We start from the raw sequence: 19,145 nt of genomic DNA, 5'->3' as shown, positions 1-19,145 counted from the left end.
CCCCCCCATTGACGAGTTCTCGTCCCACCCCACTAACACTGCCACCGACACCTTGTTAACCACTTTAACTGCATCACTTGACTCTCTCTGTCCCCTGTCAACCAGGCCTGCACGATCTTCTCCCTCCTGCCCGTGGCTTACGGATGTTATTCGTGAAGAACGGTCCACCCTTCGGGCAGCTGAGAGGAGATGGCGCAAGTCCAAAGGCGGCCTGGACCTTGATAAGTATCACTCCCTCCTCAAATCCTGCTCTTCTCACATAACTGGTGCTAAAACCCTCTACTTTCTGAACAAAATTAACTCCGCTTCAAACCCCCACAAACTTTTTTCTACCTTCTCCACCCTTCTTAACCAACCTCCCCCACCCCCTCCCTCCACCCTGACAGCAGACGACTTCTCCTTCTTCTTTGAGAAAAAAGTCGCCAACATTAGCAGTCGGTTCCCTAAACCCACCTTTCCTTCCCTCTCACCCTCCATGACTGACCCAACTAAATGTCTAAACTCTTTTTCTCCCCTGTCTGAGGCAGAGATCTCTGACCTCATTCTCTCTCATCGCCCCACCTCCTGTCCCCTTGATCCTATCCCCTCCCCTCTCTTTCAAACCATCTCCCCCTCCATCATAACTTTTCTTCTCCATGTCCTAAACTCCTCTCTTACCTCTGGCACCTTCCCCTTGCCTTCAAACAGGCTAAAGTTACCCCTCTACTCAAAAAACCCTCCCTTAACCCTGCCGTCCTCCAGAACTACAGACCGGTATCACTGTTACCCTTCCTTTCAAAAACAATTGAACGTGCTGTATCTAACCAACTGTCTAACTTTCTCTCTCAGAACAACCTGCTTGACCCCAACCAATCGGGCTTCAAGACTGGCCACTCCACAGAGACTGCCCTCCTTTCAGTCACCACTGCCCTCCAGTCTGCCAGAGCGGCTTCCACGTCATCCGTCATCATTCTGCTGGACCTTTCTGCAGCGTTTGATACGGTTAACCACCAGATCCTGCTCGCCAGACTTTCTGAGATGGGCATCACTGGCACTGCACTCCAGTGGATCTCATCCTACCTGTCGGGAAGATCCTACCAGGTTTCCTGGGAGGCAAACTGTCAGGCCCTCGCCAGCTCTCCACTGGTGTCCCACAGGGCTCCGTCCTTGGACCCCTCCCCCTTCTCTCTGTACACCACCTCACTTGGACCAATCATCACCTCCCATGGCTTCTCCTACCACTGCTACACTGACGACATGCAGCTGTACCTGTCGTTCCTCCCGATCCGGGGATCTCAGCTAAGATTGAGGCCTGCCTCACAGACATCTCCGCCTGGATGACCGAGCACCACCTCCAGCTGAACCTTGCCAAAACAGAACTTCTCATCATCCCGGCTAAACCCTCCATCTCCCACGATCTCTCAATCACCCTGGGATCTGCGACGGTGACCCCTTCATCCTCTGCCAGGAACCTTGGGGTTACCATGGACGACGAGCTCTCCCTCACGGCCCACATTGCTGCGGTCTCCCGGTCGTGTAGATTCACCCTCTACAACATCCGGAAGATCAGGAGATACCTGTCTGAGCACTCCACCCAGCTGCTAGTCCAAGCACTTGTCCTCTCCAAGTTGGACTATTGCAACTCGCTGCTCGCTGGTCTCCCAGCATGTGCAACCCGCCCTCTTCAGAGGATTCAGAACGCAGCGGCCCGCCTGGTCTACAATCTACTCAGACGCTCTCATGTTACCCCGCTCCTCATCTCTCTCCACTGGCTACCTATCATGGCCCGTATCAGATTCAAGACCCTGGTATTGACCTTCCGAGCAGTGAACGGGACTGCACCCGTCTACATCAAGTCTCTCCTGCAGCCTTACACCCCCACCCATCACCTACGGTCTTCTTCAGACAACCGCCTGGTGGTCCCACTGCTCTAGACCGCCCGGTCCCAACACAAGCTCTTCTCCTGTCTGGCCCCCCAGTGGTGGAATCAACTCCCCACCTCCATCAGAGACACTGACTGTCTCTCCACCTTCAAGAAAAGGCTCAAGACGCACTTGTTCCAGGAGTACAACGGTACTTAGGAATGGTTCGCTTGACCCGATGTTAGTTTCCTCAAGGATCACAATGACTCTTGCTCAGAGACTTGTTGCTCTTGTGGTTAGTGGTAACTGTTTTACATTTTTTGTACTCGCTGTGATATATAGTTTTTATTATTGTTGCTTGTTTTTTCCACAGGTACACTTGCACGTATAGCGGTTCATGTTGTTTAATTGTAACTTGTTTAACTACATGCTCTTATGGTTCTTCCCTTTGGCACTTACTTTGGTTGTTCACAATGTGTGCTTCATGTTTTGGCTACTCGCAATGTTTTGTGGCTATCTTGTTGTTATGATCAGTGACCTATGCACTTTGTAAAGCTCTCTCTTGGAAGTCGCTTTGGATAAAAGCATCTGCTAAATGAATACATGTAAATGATGAGCTTTGTCCAAACAACACTGCCAATCAGTCCTCATGTTCTCTTTCTCAAACACACAGAGGACGTAGTTCTGTGCCAAGCTCCTTTCAAACAAGAAACAATGGCACAATTAACAGAGCATTATCACTACCTGCCAGTCTGCTGCCACCCAACATGCTCTGTGCCTGTTTACGCTACCAGTCAAATAGGGTACCCTTCCATTTCTATTGTTATTTTCATGGCATTCGTTATTATACAAGACCCAAGACAAGTCACCCTTTAGTAAAGGTGAGGTATATATAAAATAAAGCAAAGATTATTTTAAATATATCCTACAGTACATAATCAAGTAAAGTCAATAAGATACAGACTATCAATATATTTGATTTTAGGTCTGTTAATGTCAGCAAATCCTTTCTCATTTCTAAGTAGGTAAAAACAGCAAATGTAGATTTTTTCTTTTTTTTTGTCTCAAGAGGGGGGTCAGATGGCTGAGCGGTTAGGGAATCGGGCTAGTAATCAAAAGGTTGCCGGTTCCACCCCCGGCCTGCCAAACAACGTTGTGTCCTTGGGCAAGGAACTTCACCCTACTTGCCTTGTCCCTGTACTTACTGTAAGTCGCTCTGGATAAGAGCGTCTGCTAAATGTAAATGTAAGAGGCCCATGGTTTGTTATGGATTATTTATTGATATGCTCTACTGGTTTGGAGTAATTTCTGTTACTGGTCAAATTCAAATATACAGTACATTGTATGTGAATCTCTTAGAACGTATAGTAGGTATATCTACACCTACATTGTGTTATGATTCCAACCCATAGGACATTTTGTTGTTTTCTCCCTCTCCCCCAAATTCTCATGCTTTTCTCTTGTAATGGGCCAGTTTAGCAAAGTGGGTGGATTCCCTGCTAATTACTTTTCGCTTAGCTGTCCTTTTATGCAGGTTGCAATTGAGATTCTGTTGTAGCACTGTCCTGTAAACAGACAGCACCTAAAAACATGTTTACTGTGTTGCACTTAAGGTAGGGTGCTGTTCTTATTGCATTGTACTATATAAAGTTGAAATGTTGCAGTTCATTCCTTGGCCATAACCACAGAAATACTGTTCAAACTATCCACTTGTAAACCGTGATTTTCTTCTGTTTAAATGCACATTTTGTATGTCGATTTGGATAAAAACCATCTGCTAAAGGAATACAATTTAAAAACTATGTACACAGGTTTTCTCAATACTCACTAGGCATGGCAGTGTCTGCTGGAAGCTAGTAGAGACTTGACATTTCAAAGACTGAGGGAAACTTTTCAATATTGAATGCATGCATCTAACATATGACTCACATTTCATTCACAAATTCATGGTAACGTTACATTTCTTATCGCTTTATCACAGAAACAATAATGGACCATGAACTGGAAGAGGAGATGGGGAATGATATTAAAAGAAAGGCAGTGACATTTAGAGGGATTGACATGGCATCAACAGATTGCTTTTTTCTCTCTCTCAAAGTCCACTCATATCTTTACAAAATATAATAATATGAAACCTCTGCAGCAAGATTAAATGGAATTATGAATTACATTAGAATAACATTGTGCAATACGCCTTTGGCCATAGGCATTTTATCATTACTTTTGATCGTAGCTTTTGCCTTAGGTCTGTCCGTGTGATACAATCACACATTGGAAACTTCGTATTCACACTTGGCAGGTTTGGTTCGATTAAAACGAACGCTTGTGCGATTGCTCTTAGTGCAGGTTATTTGAACAAGTGTGAGCGATGTAATTCGAACCCTGGTGCTCACCAACAAGCAGACCAAGACCGCTTGAAAAGAGTACGCTTCCAAACAAACTCTGGAGAGTACGATTGATATGTGAACGTTACTCAACATGGACAAAAAACGTAAAAACATGGACAAAAACGTCACCAGATGCAACCCATTAGAGTGGTAACATGAGCTAAGGGCAAATGTGGAGCAACGAGGAGGTAAAACTCTTTATTAACATATGGTCCGAGTCAGGAGGCAACCATATTTCAAGTAGCCTATAGGCCTACTCGAAAAAGCGCACATAAATGCTAGTTTTCAAAATGTTCAGTGATAAGTTTCATAGCTGTCCAATCAGGTCGAGACCCTATCCATATGCCTTTTGTTTAGGTTCGGTGGTAAAAATGCCCCTAAGCGAACCAGGACTAAATGTATAATTTAATTTTTTTGTCAGTAACCAAGAGAACCAAACTACAAGTGTGAACACGACCGGTGGACAGGTTCTAAAATAAATAGTTTCTTTGAAATTGTGTTGGTAAATGTTACATCACATTTACAATTACAACTACAAGTAGTGAACACAGAAGTCATGATGATTTTCAGTGCAATCAAGAAAATACTGGATGTTGTGGGTTAGCATCTCTCTTCTTTATCACTACAGATTTGGATGAGCCAAATCAATACCTGCATGCTTATAGTTCTCAATTGCTCAATGAAGCTCAATGAACGAACACATTCAGCTTCGCATAGACATGTCATTCCTAGTAGAAGAACCATCCCCAATTCTCTATACACAAGTGTACTTAATTGGCTTGCTCAATTGGCTTGTTTAAAGTAAGTAAACATAAGTATTATGGATGAATGGCCAAATCTTTGACCTGAACCACTTATTCAGAACTGCATGTATATTGCAATGATCATGTATTCACTCAGTGGACATTTACCTTCTCTGTCGACTGTGACGTCCCAAAGAAGATGGGGATGAAGGCCAGCCAAACAATGCAGGTGGTGTACATGGTGAAGCCGATGGGCTTGGCCTCGTTGAAGGTCTCCGGCACTCCTCTGGTCTTAATAGCGTAGACTGTACAGGTGACCATGAGCAGCATGCTGTAGCCAAGAAGGCAGATCAGGGACAGGTCTGAGATGTCACACTTGAGCACACCGTGGGCCATATCTGGGTTGGCTGCGCGCTGGTCCTCATAGTCAATGATGGCCTGGGATGGGTCCATACCGAACCAGATGCACACCCCTAGCAGCTGCACTGAGATTAAACTGAAGGTGATGACCAGCTGGGAAGCTGGGGAAATGAACCTGGGGGCACTGACAGACATCTTGCCCTGCTCAAAGATGCGGTAGATGCGGTTGGTCTTGGTGAGCAGTGCTGCGTAGCTGATGCTCATGCCCAGGCCCAGGAAGATACGCCTGAGGGAGCAGATGCCCACGTCAGGAGCAGAGATCATGAGGAATGTAGTAGCATAGCACAGGAAGATACCTGTCAGCAGCACATAGCTTAGTTCACGGCCTGACGCCTTCACAATGGGCGTGTCGTTATATCGGATGAATGTCACCACCACAAACAAAGTAGCCATGATGCCCAGAATGGCAATGAGGACAGGAATGACTGCCCAGGGAGAATTCCACTCTAGCTTGACAATGGGAATGGGCTGGCAAGCGGTATGGTTCTCATTGGGCCTCAGATCAAAGCGACACATCTTGCATGTATAGGTGTCGGCTTGGTATTGGTAGCCATCACAGCGTTCACAGTGCCAGCAGCACGGGATGCCCTTCACTGTCTTCTTCCTCTCCCCTGGACGACAAGGTTGGCTGCAAATGGAGGATGGAACCTGGGGAGTTCCACCAGGCCACCGCATCTCATTTGTCTTGAGAGGGAAATGTACAGCAGAGCATTATATATCTCTAGAACCACATCACTCATGTAATTGTTTACTCAGATTGTACCATGCTGCATTATTGTCTGTGTACATACAGTTCTCTGACTTCTCACACTATACCCACTAGTTTAAACCATCCCTAACAAGCTTCCATTGGAAAATTATTTCAGTTGAAGATGTATGAAACTAGAAAAACATTTTCAAAACAAGTTTATCTCAACACTCCAGTCTTAAGACCAAACTGTCTTTGACAATAACTATATTGTTTCAGTTGAATATGGAAAATAACATAACATATTCATGAGGACACAAATCAATCAAGAGTGAATTAAACAGAATCAGAAGTAAATACAAAGGGATGGTTTGATCAAAAGCAACATCTGTTTTAAGGATTGCGTACGCTATAAAGAAAACACTCTTTTTCCATCAAACTGTCCTTGCTTTGAAAGCATTTCTTATCTCAAAACAGTCATATTGTTTATGAGTTAAAACTCAGCAGGAGAATACATAATCAAAGTGGAATGAGTAAGTATAAAAGTGTGCTAATAACAATGTAATGCCACATCCCCTGGTTTTCCTATTGTCATTAGTCAGTTGTTGTCATTTGTCTTTACTTTAAGCTTGACTGCAATGGCCTGGTGTGGATTCAGTTATTTTAGCCATTTCTCATGTAAATAGTTTCGGAAAGGCAAACACATTATTGTACAACAGTGTAGTCTTACATCTAAATGGAGCTGGTCAGTCCAATTTCCTATAATCCTGTACTCTCTGGTATCATTGTTAATTTGGTACTGGTAGATCTCATAGCGGCCAGGGGCATCCCCGTTTTCGTTGAAGACCACAGGAGTGCCAGCAATACCTGCAGAAGAAAGAGCAAATCTACTTTGATCTATTGGACAATGTCAAAACTCTATGAAATCATGTTACGGATAATGTTAGCATTCAGATTGACCAAAACTCACACACCATTGCGTAAAAACTGCATATGCTGAGAACCCAAATTTGATTGGAGATGAATGGATGTAGCGCAATCTGCAACAATATACTAATGCATTGCTTTTTTTTTAGGCTGCAGTGGAAGATCAGAACCTGCTCTATCGTCATACACAACTAGTGAGTGAGACTACATGAGGGCCTTGAATTTATAACCTCTCTGTTCATCAGTGGAAGAGAATGGATCTAGACAGCAAAGTTGGACTCTCCCCTTTGGATGGGGCCAGAGCTGCTGTCTGTTCTTATTCTCATACTTTCACACTTCTCAGTTCTGCCTCACATTCTGCCTCCTCAGTTTCCCTGTCACACGTTGACCTAAAAGTCCCCTCTCAGAGCTTCTCTCAGCTTCAGTACAACACATGGCCTGATTACCACAGGCACGCTCCTCCCCTCATCCTGTTTTTCAGTGCCTGTCTGTCTGGTACTAAGCCAGACCACAAAGCCCTGTCCAAACTGGATGTGTTCTAAACAAGGAGTGTGGGGATTCACAGATTTACTGTTGGGAGCCCAGAGGAGAAATCACAGCTGCCCTATATTATTTTGTCTAGAAACAAGGGAGAAGGCCATAGATAGGATCTATACCCCTTTCCTTACTCTCACTCACACTTTCACTTTGTTTCTCTCCCACCTTTTTTCTACCTTCCACAGAATTCCGCACAATTCATTCCCCTGAGCTCTTTGAGATATTGCTGCAGCTCACTTTGTTGGCATTCGACAGCCCACACTCCAACACTTCAAAGCAATACACATAGGTACATGGTTGCAAGATGGGTCTCAGATTTATTTCATTAAAAAGTGTTGATTTTGTATTAGATTTAATTGCATGGATCTGTTGTGGGTAATGGACAAATCAGCTGACAAGTCAACTGATGTCAACAATGAGCTTGAGAGACAACAATACAACAGTATCTTTGTTACCATAATATTTGAGGTCAATATGCTAAGACATGACAGTGTAGGTTTCAGAAAAGAAGAAATATTAAAACCAGGTGAAATGCACAGGCTCCTGAGACCTTGAGGTGCATGCATAATGTACACAAATCCACAACTTCTTCCGGTAGTCAATCAGGCATCCACACAATATATACTTACTATTAACGTTAACTTAAAATGAAAGACACCAGAAAATATAAGGCTATCTTAGAGGATATTTTTTGCTCAACATTTCATCAATCAGCTTAGCCTTGGGCTCACAGTGGCCTGTGATTTTTCGAACATTATATTTCATGATCCAAAGTTAGTTAAGGAGTGTTCTGAAATTTTTGAGCTATATAGACTACTTTAACAGCAGACAATTTTATCAAATTAACAGGTGGAAATATACCAAAAAGTGCTTAACTTAATTTAAACTTAAACTATTACTGTCCCCATTTACAATTAGACTGTGACATTTACAACTAAGCCAACAATAAGTAATAAATATTAATTTAAATATTAATGAATTTGTCTTTAATTCCCTATTGTTGCTGAAACAGAGGCAATACAAAACTTCTGTGGAGACACACACTGTATTGTATAGAAACTCTAAATGGAGCGCACGCTTTACTGGTTATTAGTCATCCAACTGAGCAGAGTTAAGGAGAGAGTAAGGGCTGATTATCTTGTCAGCTTTTCCCACTCATCTCTTTGTGACAAGAAGCTCAGAAAGCATGCAGCATTGTTTTCTAGGCTACATTTACCCTCCCCTCTCTGTCATGGCATGGCATTTTACGGGGTATAAGCATTCCAGCATTGCAATTACACTCCTATGTGCAGACATTTGCAATAATTAAACATCTTTACAACTTAACAGTTTCTCAGTTATGTGTCTAAAGCAAATGTTTGGGTAGGCCTACTCTCAAATGTTCTTTATGCAAAGATTATATACTATGCAGAGTATTTAGCATACAGTACCATTCATCTAAAGTATCTCTAGATGTCCTACAAAAAGGTTTGTCCTCCCAAAGCTTAAATTTTGATTTTGAAAAGGGAGACACTTTAAATGACATGCTGTTAAAGCTTGTATCAATGATAATATGTATCGTAATAGTCAGCAAATATAAAATCACAAATATATCTAAAGCATTTGTAATGTAATGTAATATTTAAAATGGAAATGCAGTAAAACATTATAATATGTACAAGCCATTGTTCTGAAACAACAGACTTAGCAGTCTAACGTCAGTGCATTACATGATGTGTATCCGCATTGTCAACTGTATCTACAGTGGCACATTTGTTTTTTCCTTAAGTCAGCATGGATGCTGAAGATGCTTCCCAGAATACTTTGGAATCATTTTGCCACTTCCTGTTGTTTGCCTTAAAACCTTTTACGGACATTATCTGTCACAGCTGAATTAAAAGCAATATACTCTCTTTCAGTAATGAGTTCTGCCATTGATTTCTCAGTCATCTCAGGATTTAATATGGATATTCTTCCAGTAATGGAAATCCAAGAATAACTGTAGAATGGGCTTGTAGACAGCATCAACAGAATGTTCAGTACATTAATATATTAGTTTTGTGATTGAGTTTTGTATGAGTGTGAGTTTTGAATGTTGTTTCAATTATCTTTTTACATTGAATATTAGTTTTCTTATAGTCATTGACAGAGCCTTGAGTGTTAACTCATCAGTCCAATCCAGATCAACACTATTAGCCTTAGCTCACAATCTTTCAAATGTGGGGTGCTAGGCCACATCAAAAACCATAGGCAAATTGGTTGTCAAAACAGACTTTCTTCCTTTAACTTCTAAGAACAAAGCCAAATGAAGAGTGACCTGGTTACATGGTAATCACCATATTGAAGAATGCATAAACAATGTTTGGACTTTGAAGTTGTCTACTAATGTGCCTTGTTGAGTGCTACCCAACCCTCCATTCAAACTGAGCAAAACTGTCACTGGCAGCTGCACTGAATTTGATACTTCCAGTGTGATATCCACTGGAAAAACGTTAACCAACAAATTAAATATATTGATTTAATTTCTCTGTCCAAAATTGACCACATTATACTAAAGCTATATGAATACAAAAAGTTATTGTTGACGGGCATGTCTCCTACAGTGTTACACATCCGAATCTGATGGTTAAGTAGGATTCTTTCTGTCCATCATATTTCTGTGAGGTAATTAATTATGGAGTTCCTATAGGAGGTGTCTATAGGTGTCTATAGGAGGTTAATGAGAAACCTTTGATAAGGCAGCTGTCCGTTATGGGATGCAGATTCTCCTTCTGCAGTCTACAGCTCTACCTCATCCAGCAATCACAAACCCCTGTCGTCCACACGGTACCCATTATCATGCAATTAGCCCAAGGGTGGAGCTGATCTGTGGTTGGGTGTCAGTAAGTCTTATCGCTCTGGATAAGAGCGTCTGCTAAATGACTAAATGTAAGTACTTGTTACTTTCTACCTGATTGAATGAACTTCATATCATCCTGACCTTCTGTACAATTGATTTGTAATTAGTGCACCTTATTAAATACATGGAAACTGACCTCAGCTTAGCACCCTTTTCTGCAAGATACAATACAATGGATAACTCTTGGTTAATATAAATGCATGTTTGTTAGTATTTTGAAATGGCAACTTGTATGAAAATGAATAATATGTTTTCAGGTCTGAAAGAGTGTTCCTTTGAAGGTGACATAAAATAGTGTGTGAACACAAGACAAACCTATGAAGTTGACTTTGCGGATGAATTTGAGCAGAGTAGTTCCATTGATGGTGTCCATCTTGGAGCAAAGGCCGACTTTACCAGGACAGAGCTCTTTGTGCATGTTATGTAGAGCATGAGCCATAGCGTAGACTGCATCTACAACAAACTGAACTTTCCCCTCCTGCTCGTAGGATGAATCTTTTCCAATTCGCTCGTGGTCTGAAGGAGCAGAGATAAAACAATAGAGACACATTTTGAATTTATGAAAATAATTGGAATATGAGCTAGTTACATGAATATCATCTTATACCAGGTTACGTTGCAAACCAAAATCATATGACATTTGTTTATAGAACTGGACATACACTAATCTTTCAAATCAGGCAAAGGTTGGGCTGTAACACTAAACACAACAATCAACCAAGGACTGAACAATGATTGCAATAAATGCTAAATCAAGCAAATGATAGCCTTTTAGAGTGTTCTGATTGCTTTATTGTGAATTCATTCTTCTTCAGTTTTTAATTTATTTGGAGCTTGGAATGAATGCAATTACATGCTATTTGTTCTAGACATCAATCAGGGAACCTCTTTTAAGTAAATGAAAGTAGCAATAAAAAATAGGTCTGTTTGAGCTTATTGTGGCTTACGATATTACTGATTGGTGAGGAGATCCTCTCTTCAGTGTTGCTAGCACAGAAAGACATGCAATGTGAATTGTTTCCTTTTTAGTTCAAATGCATTTATTGTTATTTAAAGTTCTGAATTATTCTTCACTTTTTAAATTACATGTTTCTCTTGTCACTTTTCATCCATACAATGTCAGACACAATCAATGAGGAAACCACAAATAGCCTACTACCAATTAATTAAATACTAGTCATAACGTTGTTCTGTAACATACTAAAGGCTGACATGGGTGAATATCACTGTTATTTACAGACAAACCAAAATTGTTTATGTAGATAGTGCAGGTTCCAGAATAGTTAGTTGTGGGACACCTTTCTTAACATCAAGAAACCTAAATAATGCACCATCCGAGGATACAAAATAAGTCCTGTCTGTGTACTTGTATCAATCTGATACAAGTAAATGTTGACACTTTCTGAGGATGGGTTTACTGATACAAACAGTAATCAGAAGACTTTATCTGATAGTGTATGTTGCTGCTCATATACCCACACAAGGCCACAGATCTATTAATCAAGTCAAGCGAGTGTGATAAAGTGGTGAAGGAGTACTGGAAGACAAAGCTAGACAGGCATAATCATTCTTCAGTATTCATGTAATTAGGTATGACAGGTGTATATTAATCATAGCCAGGGTTGTTCCAATCCTTTGAAAATGTTTTAATTGGCACACAAGGTTTCAATTAACATCGTGGTCCTTCAATTTGCCACTGGCTGGTAAGCCTTTGTTAAGGGGGAGACAGTGGAGCACCACTGTGGACTATAACTGGCCAAGCAGAGGGGAGCTGAAATATCATACTGTTTAAAATGTGGCGTAATCAACAACTAAAATTGTCAACATTTGCACAGCACCACAAGTTCCGACTCTCAAAGTACCATACTTGAATAAAATATGAAAGATGTGTGCAGATTAGATTTTCATCACTGTCAACATTTTTTATTGAATTTAACAATGGCTTTTAGCACCCGCTGAGCCCACCAATGTTACCTTCCTAATTCCAACTTTAATTCCCCCCCAAAAAAATATTTAAAGAAAATATACATTTTACCTGTGCAAAGTAAAAATTTGTGATGACATTAAATAAACAGGTGTATACGATGATCTTCGACAACTGCAGGTTTACTATTTTAATCTTTTGTGCTGTTTCTGTCTTTTATTCATTTCCTATATAGTTTGAGTAGTAAAATTCCCATGACAGTCAGTGAAGTTAGTGAAGCTTAAGACTATTTGTTCTCTCACATTTGTCTTCTGATCTTTAACCTTTAATGCTCAATTTGACACAAACAAAGCTTACTATGAAGTTACAATTATTGATACTATTTAACACAAGTAATTAAACTTCAAACCAAATAAAAAGTAACGTGAATGTGTTTTTATAACTGTTCAGATTTTACAAATTGATTCCTCAGCCAGTGAGTTCCTCAATCATTGCTCCAGAGTATTTGAGCAGGAGTTCAATATAGGTTGAGCCCAGACAGCTGAGCTTTGAAGCAACTGATACCATCTGACTCTTTTATCCTGTGTGACAATTTCTCTTGGCCTGATTAAAGTCTAGTCACCAAGATCGACATTCTGTGTGCAAGCAGTTCAAACAACTCAGCTCAGGGGATGAATTCTGTCTGATTATCTTTTGACAATTCCCATGCTTGATGGTTCGAGTTTGATAAGTAAAAGTAGTAAGGTGGTTGAAGTGTTTATTTGTATATATATTTCCATTGTACAGAATTTAGATTTTATAGAAGATGAGTAACAGAACATGAACAGTGTAAATGTAGCAAAGAAAAAGTATCACAGAGACAGTCCCTGGGACTTTTTACTGTTACAGTACTGTATGTTGCAATAAATCAGCCCTTGCTCATTCAGATACGTGTATTGAGAGGGGTCTCACTCAGTAATCAGTCTGGTACTCTGATATTTTGGCCTCAATACCAATATCGAGATGCTGTGGTATGATTAATAGAACACTGTCACTATTACTCGCATTCAGTAAGTAAAAACTCTCCTGGCCATGGGTTGACAGGTGTTATAAAAAACAATAAGCCATGTCACCAAGAGGAAAACCTCTCAGCCCACATCCTCTGTTGAATCTGATTCTTTTCACAACCACATGAAATGGCTTCTGCAACTCTTGTCACTTTGTATCTACAGTGTTTCATCTGTTAATGCCTCAAATGTAAACAAGACAAATTATTTGCACGATAAGATAGCACAAAACAGGATGAGGTAGTTGATAAAGTCAATCTGCATTTTGTTTTCTGAAAGCCTTGTGAAAGGTCTACAAGCAATTTCTTATCTGAACAGAAGCACTTAATGCGTGCGGCTATGAACAGATGAATCATTTTTTGTTTGTCTTGATGTTATGCATTCTGAATGTGTGTTTGCTCCGGCTATGAGAAACAATTTAACATCCATGACAAGTCTCAGAATGTTTTAAAAGCTTGAATAAAAATCACTGCGTATGGTTCTGTAATTGTGATGGAAAGCATGCAGACAAAAAGCCTCCCTCTCTCTCTCTCTCTCTCTCTCTCTCTCTCTCTCTCTCTCTCTCTCTCTCTCTCAAACTATATTCCTTTCTCTTTCCATTCTATGGAACTTTGAAAATTCTTTCAAAGATTTTGCTATTTTGATGGATATCAAGAGGTAATTTAATATCATCTTTAATAATTACTTGTGACTTATGATTATTATTGTAAAACTTTAAACTTTATTAATGGATCATTCTATGTGGTATGGTAGAAAATGTGCATGTTCACTGAATGGTTCAAAGGATATGTCAGTTACAGCTATGGTGTGTTACAGTAGCTAGGTAGTAACAGGCTTTGTCGACTTCTCTTCACACTGGTCTGTCGTTTGTTGGGTGACACAAGAAGAAAAGAGAACACATAAACTGAGTAGTGTATGATGCACTACCTGGAACCCAGCTGTGAGGCCTGCTGTGTGACACAGCCAAGGTTGGAAATAAAGATGGAACCTCTCTTTATATATTTGTCGCTGATCGAGGGCCTTTGAAAGAGCTGCATGACTCACTGAAGAACAAGGCATGCATTCCTAGCTCACATAATCCTACAAGGCAAATTGCTGTTGCTCTACCATTTTTTCTCTCAAAGTGTGTATCAATGCTATACTCTGACCATACTATCGTACCCAGGGACAATACAGGATTTGAGATGAATCTGTGGAAACAATGGTTTATACTGAAGTATTAGTGTAGCGATACTTACGGGATGCAATTTAGTTTTTTGACATTCAAATATATCCTATTGGACAGAAACATTGACCACTACTATTTGAAAAATATATATATGTGGGCAGTAGTCGAAATGCATATTGTATGCCAGGCCACTATTTGGTGGCCTATTTTACATTTACATTTAGTCATTTAGCAGACGCTCTTATCCAGAGGGACTTACAGTAAGTACAGGGACATTCCCCCGAGGCAAGTAGGGTGAAGTGCCTTGCCCAAGGACACAACATCAGTTGGCATGACCGGGAATCGAACTGGCAACCTTCGGATTACTAGCCCGACTCCCTCACCGCTCAGCCACCTGACTCCCTATTTTCAACCATAAGCCAAACTTTGTATTTGCAGGCCTAACTAGAGATGAATAATTTTCATTGGAGTCATCCTCAAACACTGCATTCATCAGTCATGTTGTTTCATAAACCATTTTTCCAGAAACTTGTGTCCTGTTTTGAACTGTCCAGATAGTTATCTACAGTGCTTTTAGAATATTATCAATAGGACAGGCAGTTTAAGAGATGCTTATGCCCCTTTGAAAAACAATTAGCTAATTGGACTTCAAATGCAATTTCAAAGACTCCGGGTTGTTTTGGCAACATCCATTACAAACTGAAGGATTTAGCCCATAACAAAAAAACTAAAACACAACTTGACAACTCTAGTTAGAATGTTGACCGACCAATTCTGTGCCATACAATCTTTTCTGTAGGGCCATAACCTAATTGTATTGCAGTTGTTTCAAACAGGTTGTACTGCAATGGTGATTACCCTTTAAATGTTGCAGATAAACTCTTAAGGAATTACTGTAGGAATAGTTCAGCATTACTTTGATATTAGACCTCTAGAAAAAATGACATTTAAATCTACATCGGATCTCAAGAGATACTTGGATGTAACAAATATTGCTTGATCATCTTATCTGGTCTTGAAGCAATCAAGCAGCCATGCTGGCAGCCAGGCAGCCAGGCAGCCAGGCAGCCAGGCAGCCAGGCAGCCAGGCAGCCAGGCAGGCACTGCATCCCTTGCCCCCCACTGGCCTTGATGACTCATGGCCACTGGGAGGGTGAGCAATAGAATGATTCAGGCTCTCCAGGCTTCACATTGTTGTCACCAGCAAGCAACACACCCACAGTGGTTCAGCCCAATACTTCACTGTGTGTGCTGCAAGCAAATTACTTTGATTTCAGAAAAGGGTGCATTTTCCATAACATTATGTGAGTCTGGTATGACTTTAATTGATCTACATTTAAATTTACAGGAGTACATTTATTTTACATTCAAACTCAGGCCTAATCGATAGAAGTGTTCTGTCAGGTAGACTAATGAGATTGAAATAATGAAATATATAGTTGTGACCCAATTTCACCAGAAAATAAAATTGTTTTGCAGCATTACAGTGTGCTGCAGTATACCGGTAATAAAATGTATCTTAGTTTTATAGACCCATCTTTTCTTGATTAATTGTCATTGGCATTTGAACAATGCTCATTATCAACCACACAAATACTTAGGGGAACACATCACACTGTACTGCACTGTTGAGCAGATAATTGTCTCACTTACAGTATGGTAGATTGAGATGTTTGTTTTGCTGAAGCACTTTACCACAAATCGTATCTGATAAATGCAGTTGTATTTGCCTGATCCTCCATATTTCAATGGCATTGTTAACAAGTAATTACCCTTAATTTCTTTCCAAATTAGCTTAATGGTCAAAGAACAGTTCCCCCCAAAGAATTCTGGCTGTGATCCAGGTAGAGGTCCTAGTTGGATAATTTTATACTTGCTCTGGCACAAGTACTGTTGTACAGTAATATCCATGTGGATAACTTAAGTGATTAATGGCTTATACGTTGTCTGGAGCACAATCGATTTGGTTTCTCCACCATCTGGTCATGTCCACCAAGGGCCAGACAGTGACCTGAAGGTTGGGTTGGTGTCATCTACAATGTAAACCTGGGCCATGGCCAGCAGGAACAAGCAGTGACTTTTGGACAGAGACCAACTGAGGGAACTGAATTATACATTCACACTCTGAGCATCTCAGTCCATACGGTCACATTCCCTGTTGAAAAAAAGGTATAGAGCTAAATTGACGCTCTATCCAAATGAAAGCATAAGTTACGTTTATTCCTTATATGTTGTGTGGTGATGTGGTAAAGGCTTTGTCATTGAAACACATGAATACAATGTTTAAACGTAAGGGGTTCATGGCTGAAGTCAGGGACTGGTAATAACTTACTAATACCATGATAGTCTTTATTTCAGTTGACGATTTATGAAACCAATATTCCTGATACTGAATGGGGACACACTTCAGTATATATTTGCATGCATGTGTTTTCTTCTGTTAAATTATTACAAATACATAATCTGTTAAAAATATTTTAATTTAACCAATGGCAGACTGTCAGAGTTCACAAGGTAATGGGTGGTTTATGAACTCTCAGTTACTGTGTATGTTAATCACAAATGTAGAACTACTCTGGCTGATTTGGTACAGCATGGTAGCCTACAGTATGTCATAGAGAGAATTGGTGTTTGTTGGATGGGTAGGGTACTAGTACATGAGGATTCTGAGTGGAATGGGCATAACTCTTTCCTGTATGAGATTACAGTGCTCCTGGGGCTACTCACTGGAAGAAAAGGAGCAACAGCAATGTAGCTCAAGAGCCACCATGACATCTGATGAAAGGAATACACAGAGAGGACACAGTACCATATCTGCTCTTGTAACATAGAAGGATATCCCCTTTGAAAATATTTTTTTTGCACTAAGAGACATTTTTGGAAACCTTCCGGCACAATAAGCGCCTTACCAACCCCTATCTTAAGTAGACTGATGTGCATTACAGTAAAACAAACACATTCATGTACAATGTGATTGTTTTTCATTTAATGTATTTTAATTATTTCTGTATTCCTATATTTTTATTTAGAATGGTTTGGTTTAGGATATCTTAGATTTACCACACAATCTAAAACATATGGTGTTAAGGTTACTTTGTAGGAATTTACAGTAATTTCTATCTATAATAACTTTCAATTAGATAACACAATATGGCACCAATGGAGCCATAAGGAGAGAGAGAGAGAGAGAGAGAGAGAGAGAGAGAGAGAGAGAGAGAGAGAGAGAGAGAGAGAGAGAGAGAGAGAGAGAGAGTGAGAGAACTGGTTATCAGTTGTAGCCCTAGAAGAGTACAGTAAATAGTGTTGGTTTCCAGAGAAGTGGACCTCAGCACTTTGTGTGTAAGTTTGGAACAACATGCTGTTTCAGCACAGAAGGGTGATATCAAACTGACTGTTGGCTGACACCTTGAGTTTCTATATGCAGAGAAATACACTTCTGTCTAGGTTCCTCCTCTTCTCAGCAAAAAATATTGAGTTCTACAATCCAAATCCAAATATTTTGTTCAGGGCATTTGAGAATCATATGAAAAGGACTTCAAAGACTTAAGTTCCATTAAGAAATCACATTAAGGTATTCTGTCCAGACATTGCATGTCGTCTAGTTAAAGTAATGTAATCTAGAAATATTGACAGTTATAATTATTTTCCAGTGCAGATAAACTCTATTATGTGGGTAATATTAACAGGAACAATGAAAATGACAATGAAAATGTGGCTTGGTGTTCTTGTGCATCACCATGTTGCATTTTTTACATTCATCATAGGTAATATTGCACCAACTCCTTACAATAAAGTAACCAGCTACCTCTCTTTTGAGGTTGTTGAAAGTTGAGCTTTAGCACGCCCACTCCTAGTGCATTTTGACGGATTCTTCCATAGCTGGGCTGTTTGCTGGGACACAGCTTCACAGCTTGAGGCAGGGATCCTAAGTGCTCTTCATCAAAAGACATTAAATAATACAGACAAGCACTCTGATGAGACATCTGCTTTAAAGGCTGCATCTTGAGTCTGTTTTGCCTTCAACACTTAACTTTACCGCACATAGGATTATAAAAGCTGTGATAGTGCTTATTATACGACAACTCCATATTTGAAATGTGTCATTTAAAATCAGAAGGGTGTTTGCATGGGATACAGTGTTTCTATGCCTTGACTGTCACATGCATGTGTCTTTCTAACCTTTAAAAGCATCAATACACAGCCTGGTTTAGACTATGCACAGCAATCAGTAGGTCTGGACGCCTAAGACTCCGAGAGTGGTAACGAAATGGGAAATGAAAGACAGTTGGACTTGGAGTGCCTAGTGATTTTAATGACCAAAGAGCTTGGCTCTAACGTGCTGATTGGATTCCCTATTGATTATGTTTTCAGCCTGTGTAATGGCCCAGTTTTGGTGATTGCCGTTGTACTGCATTGCAAATTGAACATGCGACATGGAGTAATGGGGACATTCAGTGCTGTTTAATCAAACTTCGGAGCCTATCCTTTTTTCACACCCTAAACATTCTTCCAAAATACAAAATGATTTGTTACCTCTCTCTCTCTCTTCATAATCCAAGTGCATAAAAAATGTCTTTGCTCATTTT

The 19,145-nt window shown here is 40.3% G+C and overlaps 1 protein-coding gene across 1 annotated transcript in view; it reads right to left on the bottom strand.

Annotated features, from left to right (window-relative positions):
- The window catches only part of LOC136945292 (metabotropic glutamate receptor 4-like), an 82,737-nt gene that overhangs the window by 6,822 nt on the left and 56,770 nt on the right, over positions 1-19,145 (bottom strand). The window contains exons 6-8 of the mRNA XM_067239050.1: positions 10,737-10,937; positions 6,810-6,946; positions 5,140-6,075 (exon numbers count right to left, since the gene is read on the bottom strand). Of these exons, the coding sequence (XP_067095151.1) occupies positions 5,140-6,075; positions 6,810-6,946; positions 10,737-10,937 (1,274 nt within the window). The remainder of the gene's footprint in view (positions 1-5,139; positions 6,076-6,809; positions 6,947-10,736; positions 10,938-19,145) is intronic.

Source organism: Osmerus mordax, chromosome 7 (assembly GCF_038355195.1).
Source record: "Osmerus mordax isolate fOsmMor3 chromosome 7, fOsmMor3.pri, whole genome shotgun sequence".
In the NCBI taxonomy this organism is placed as follows: Eukaryota; Metazoa; Chordata; class Actinopteri; order Osmeriformes; family Osmeridae; genus Osmerus; species Osmerus mordax.
Note: the sequence above shows the minus strand (reverse complement) of the source record. Positions and strands in the feature narration are given on the sequence as shown.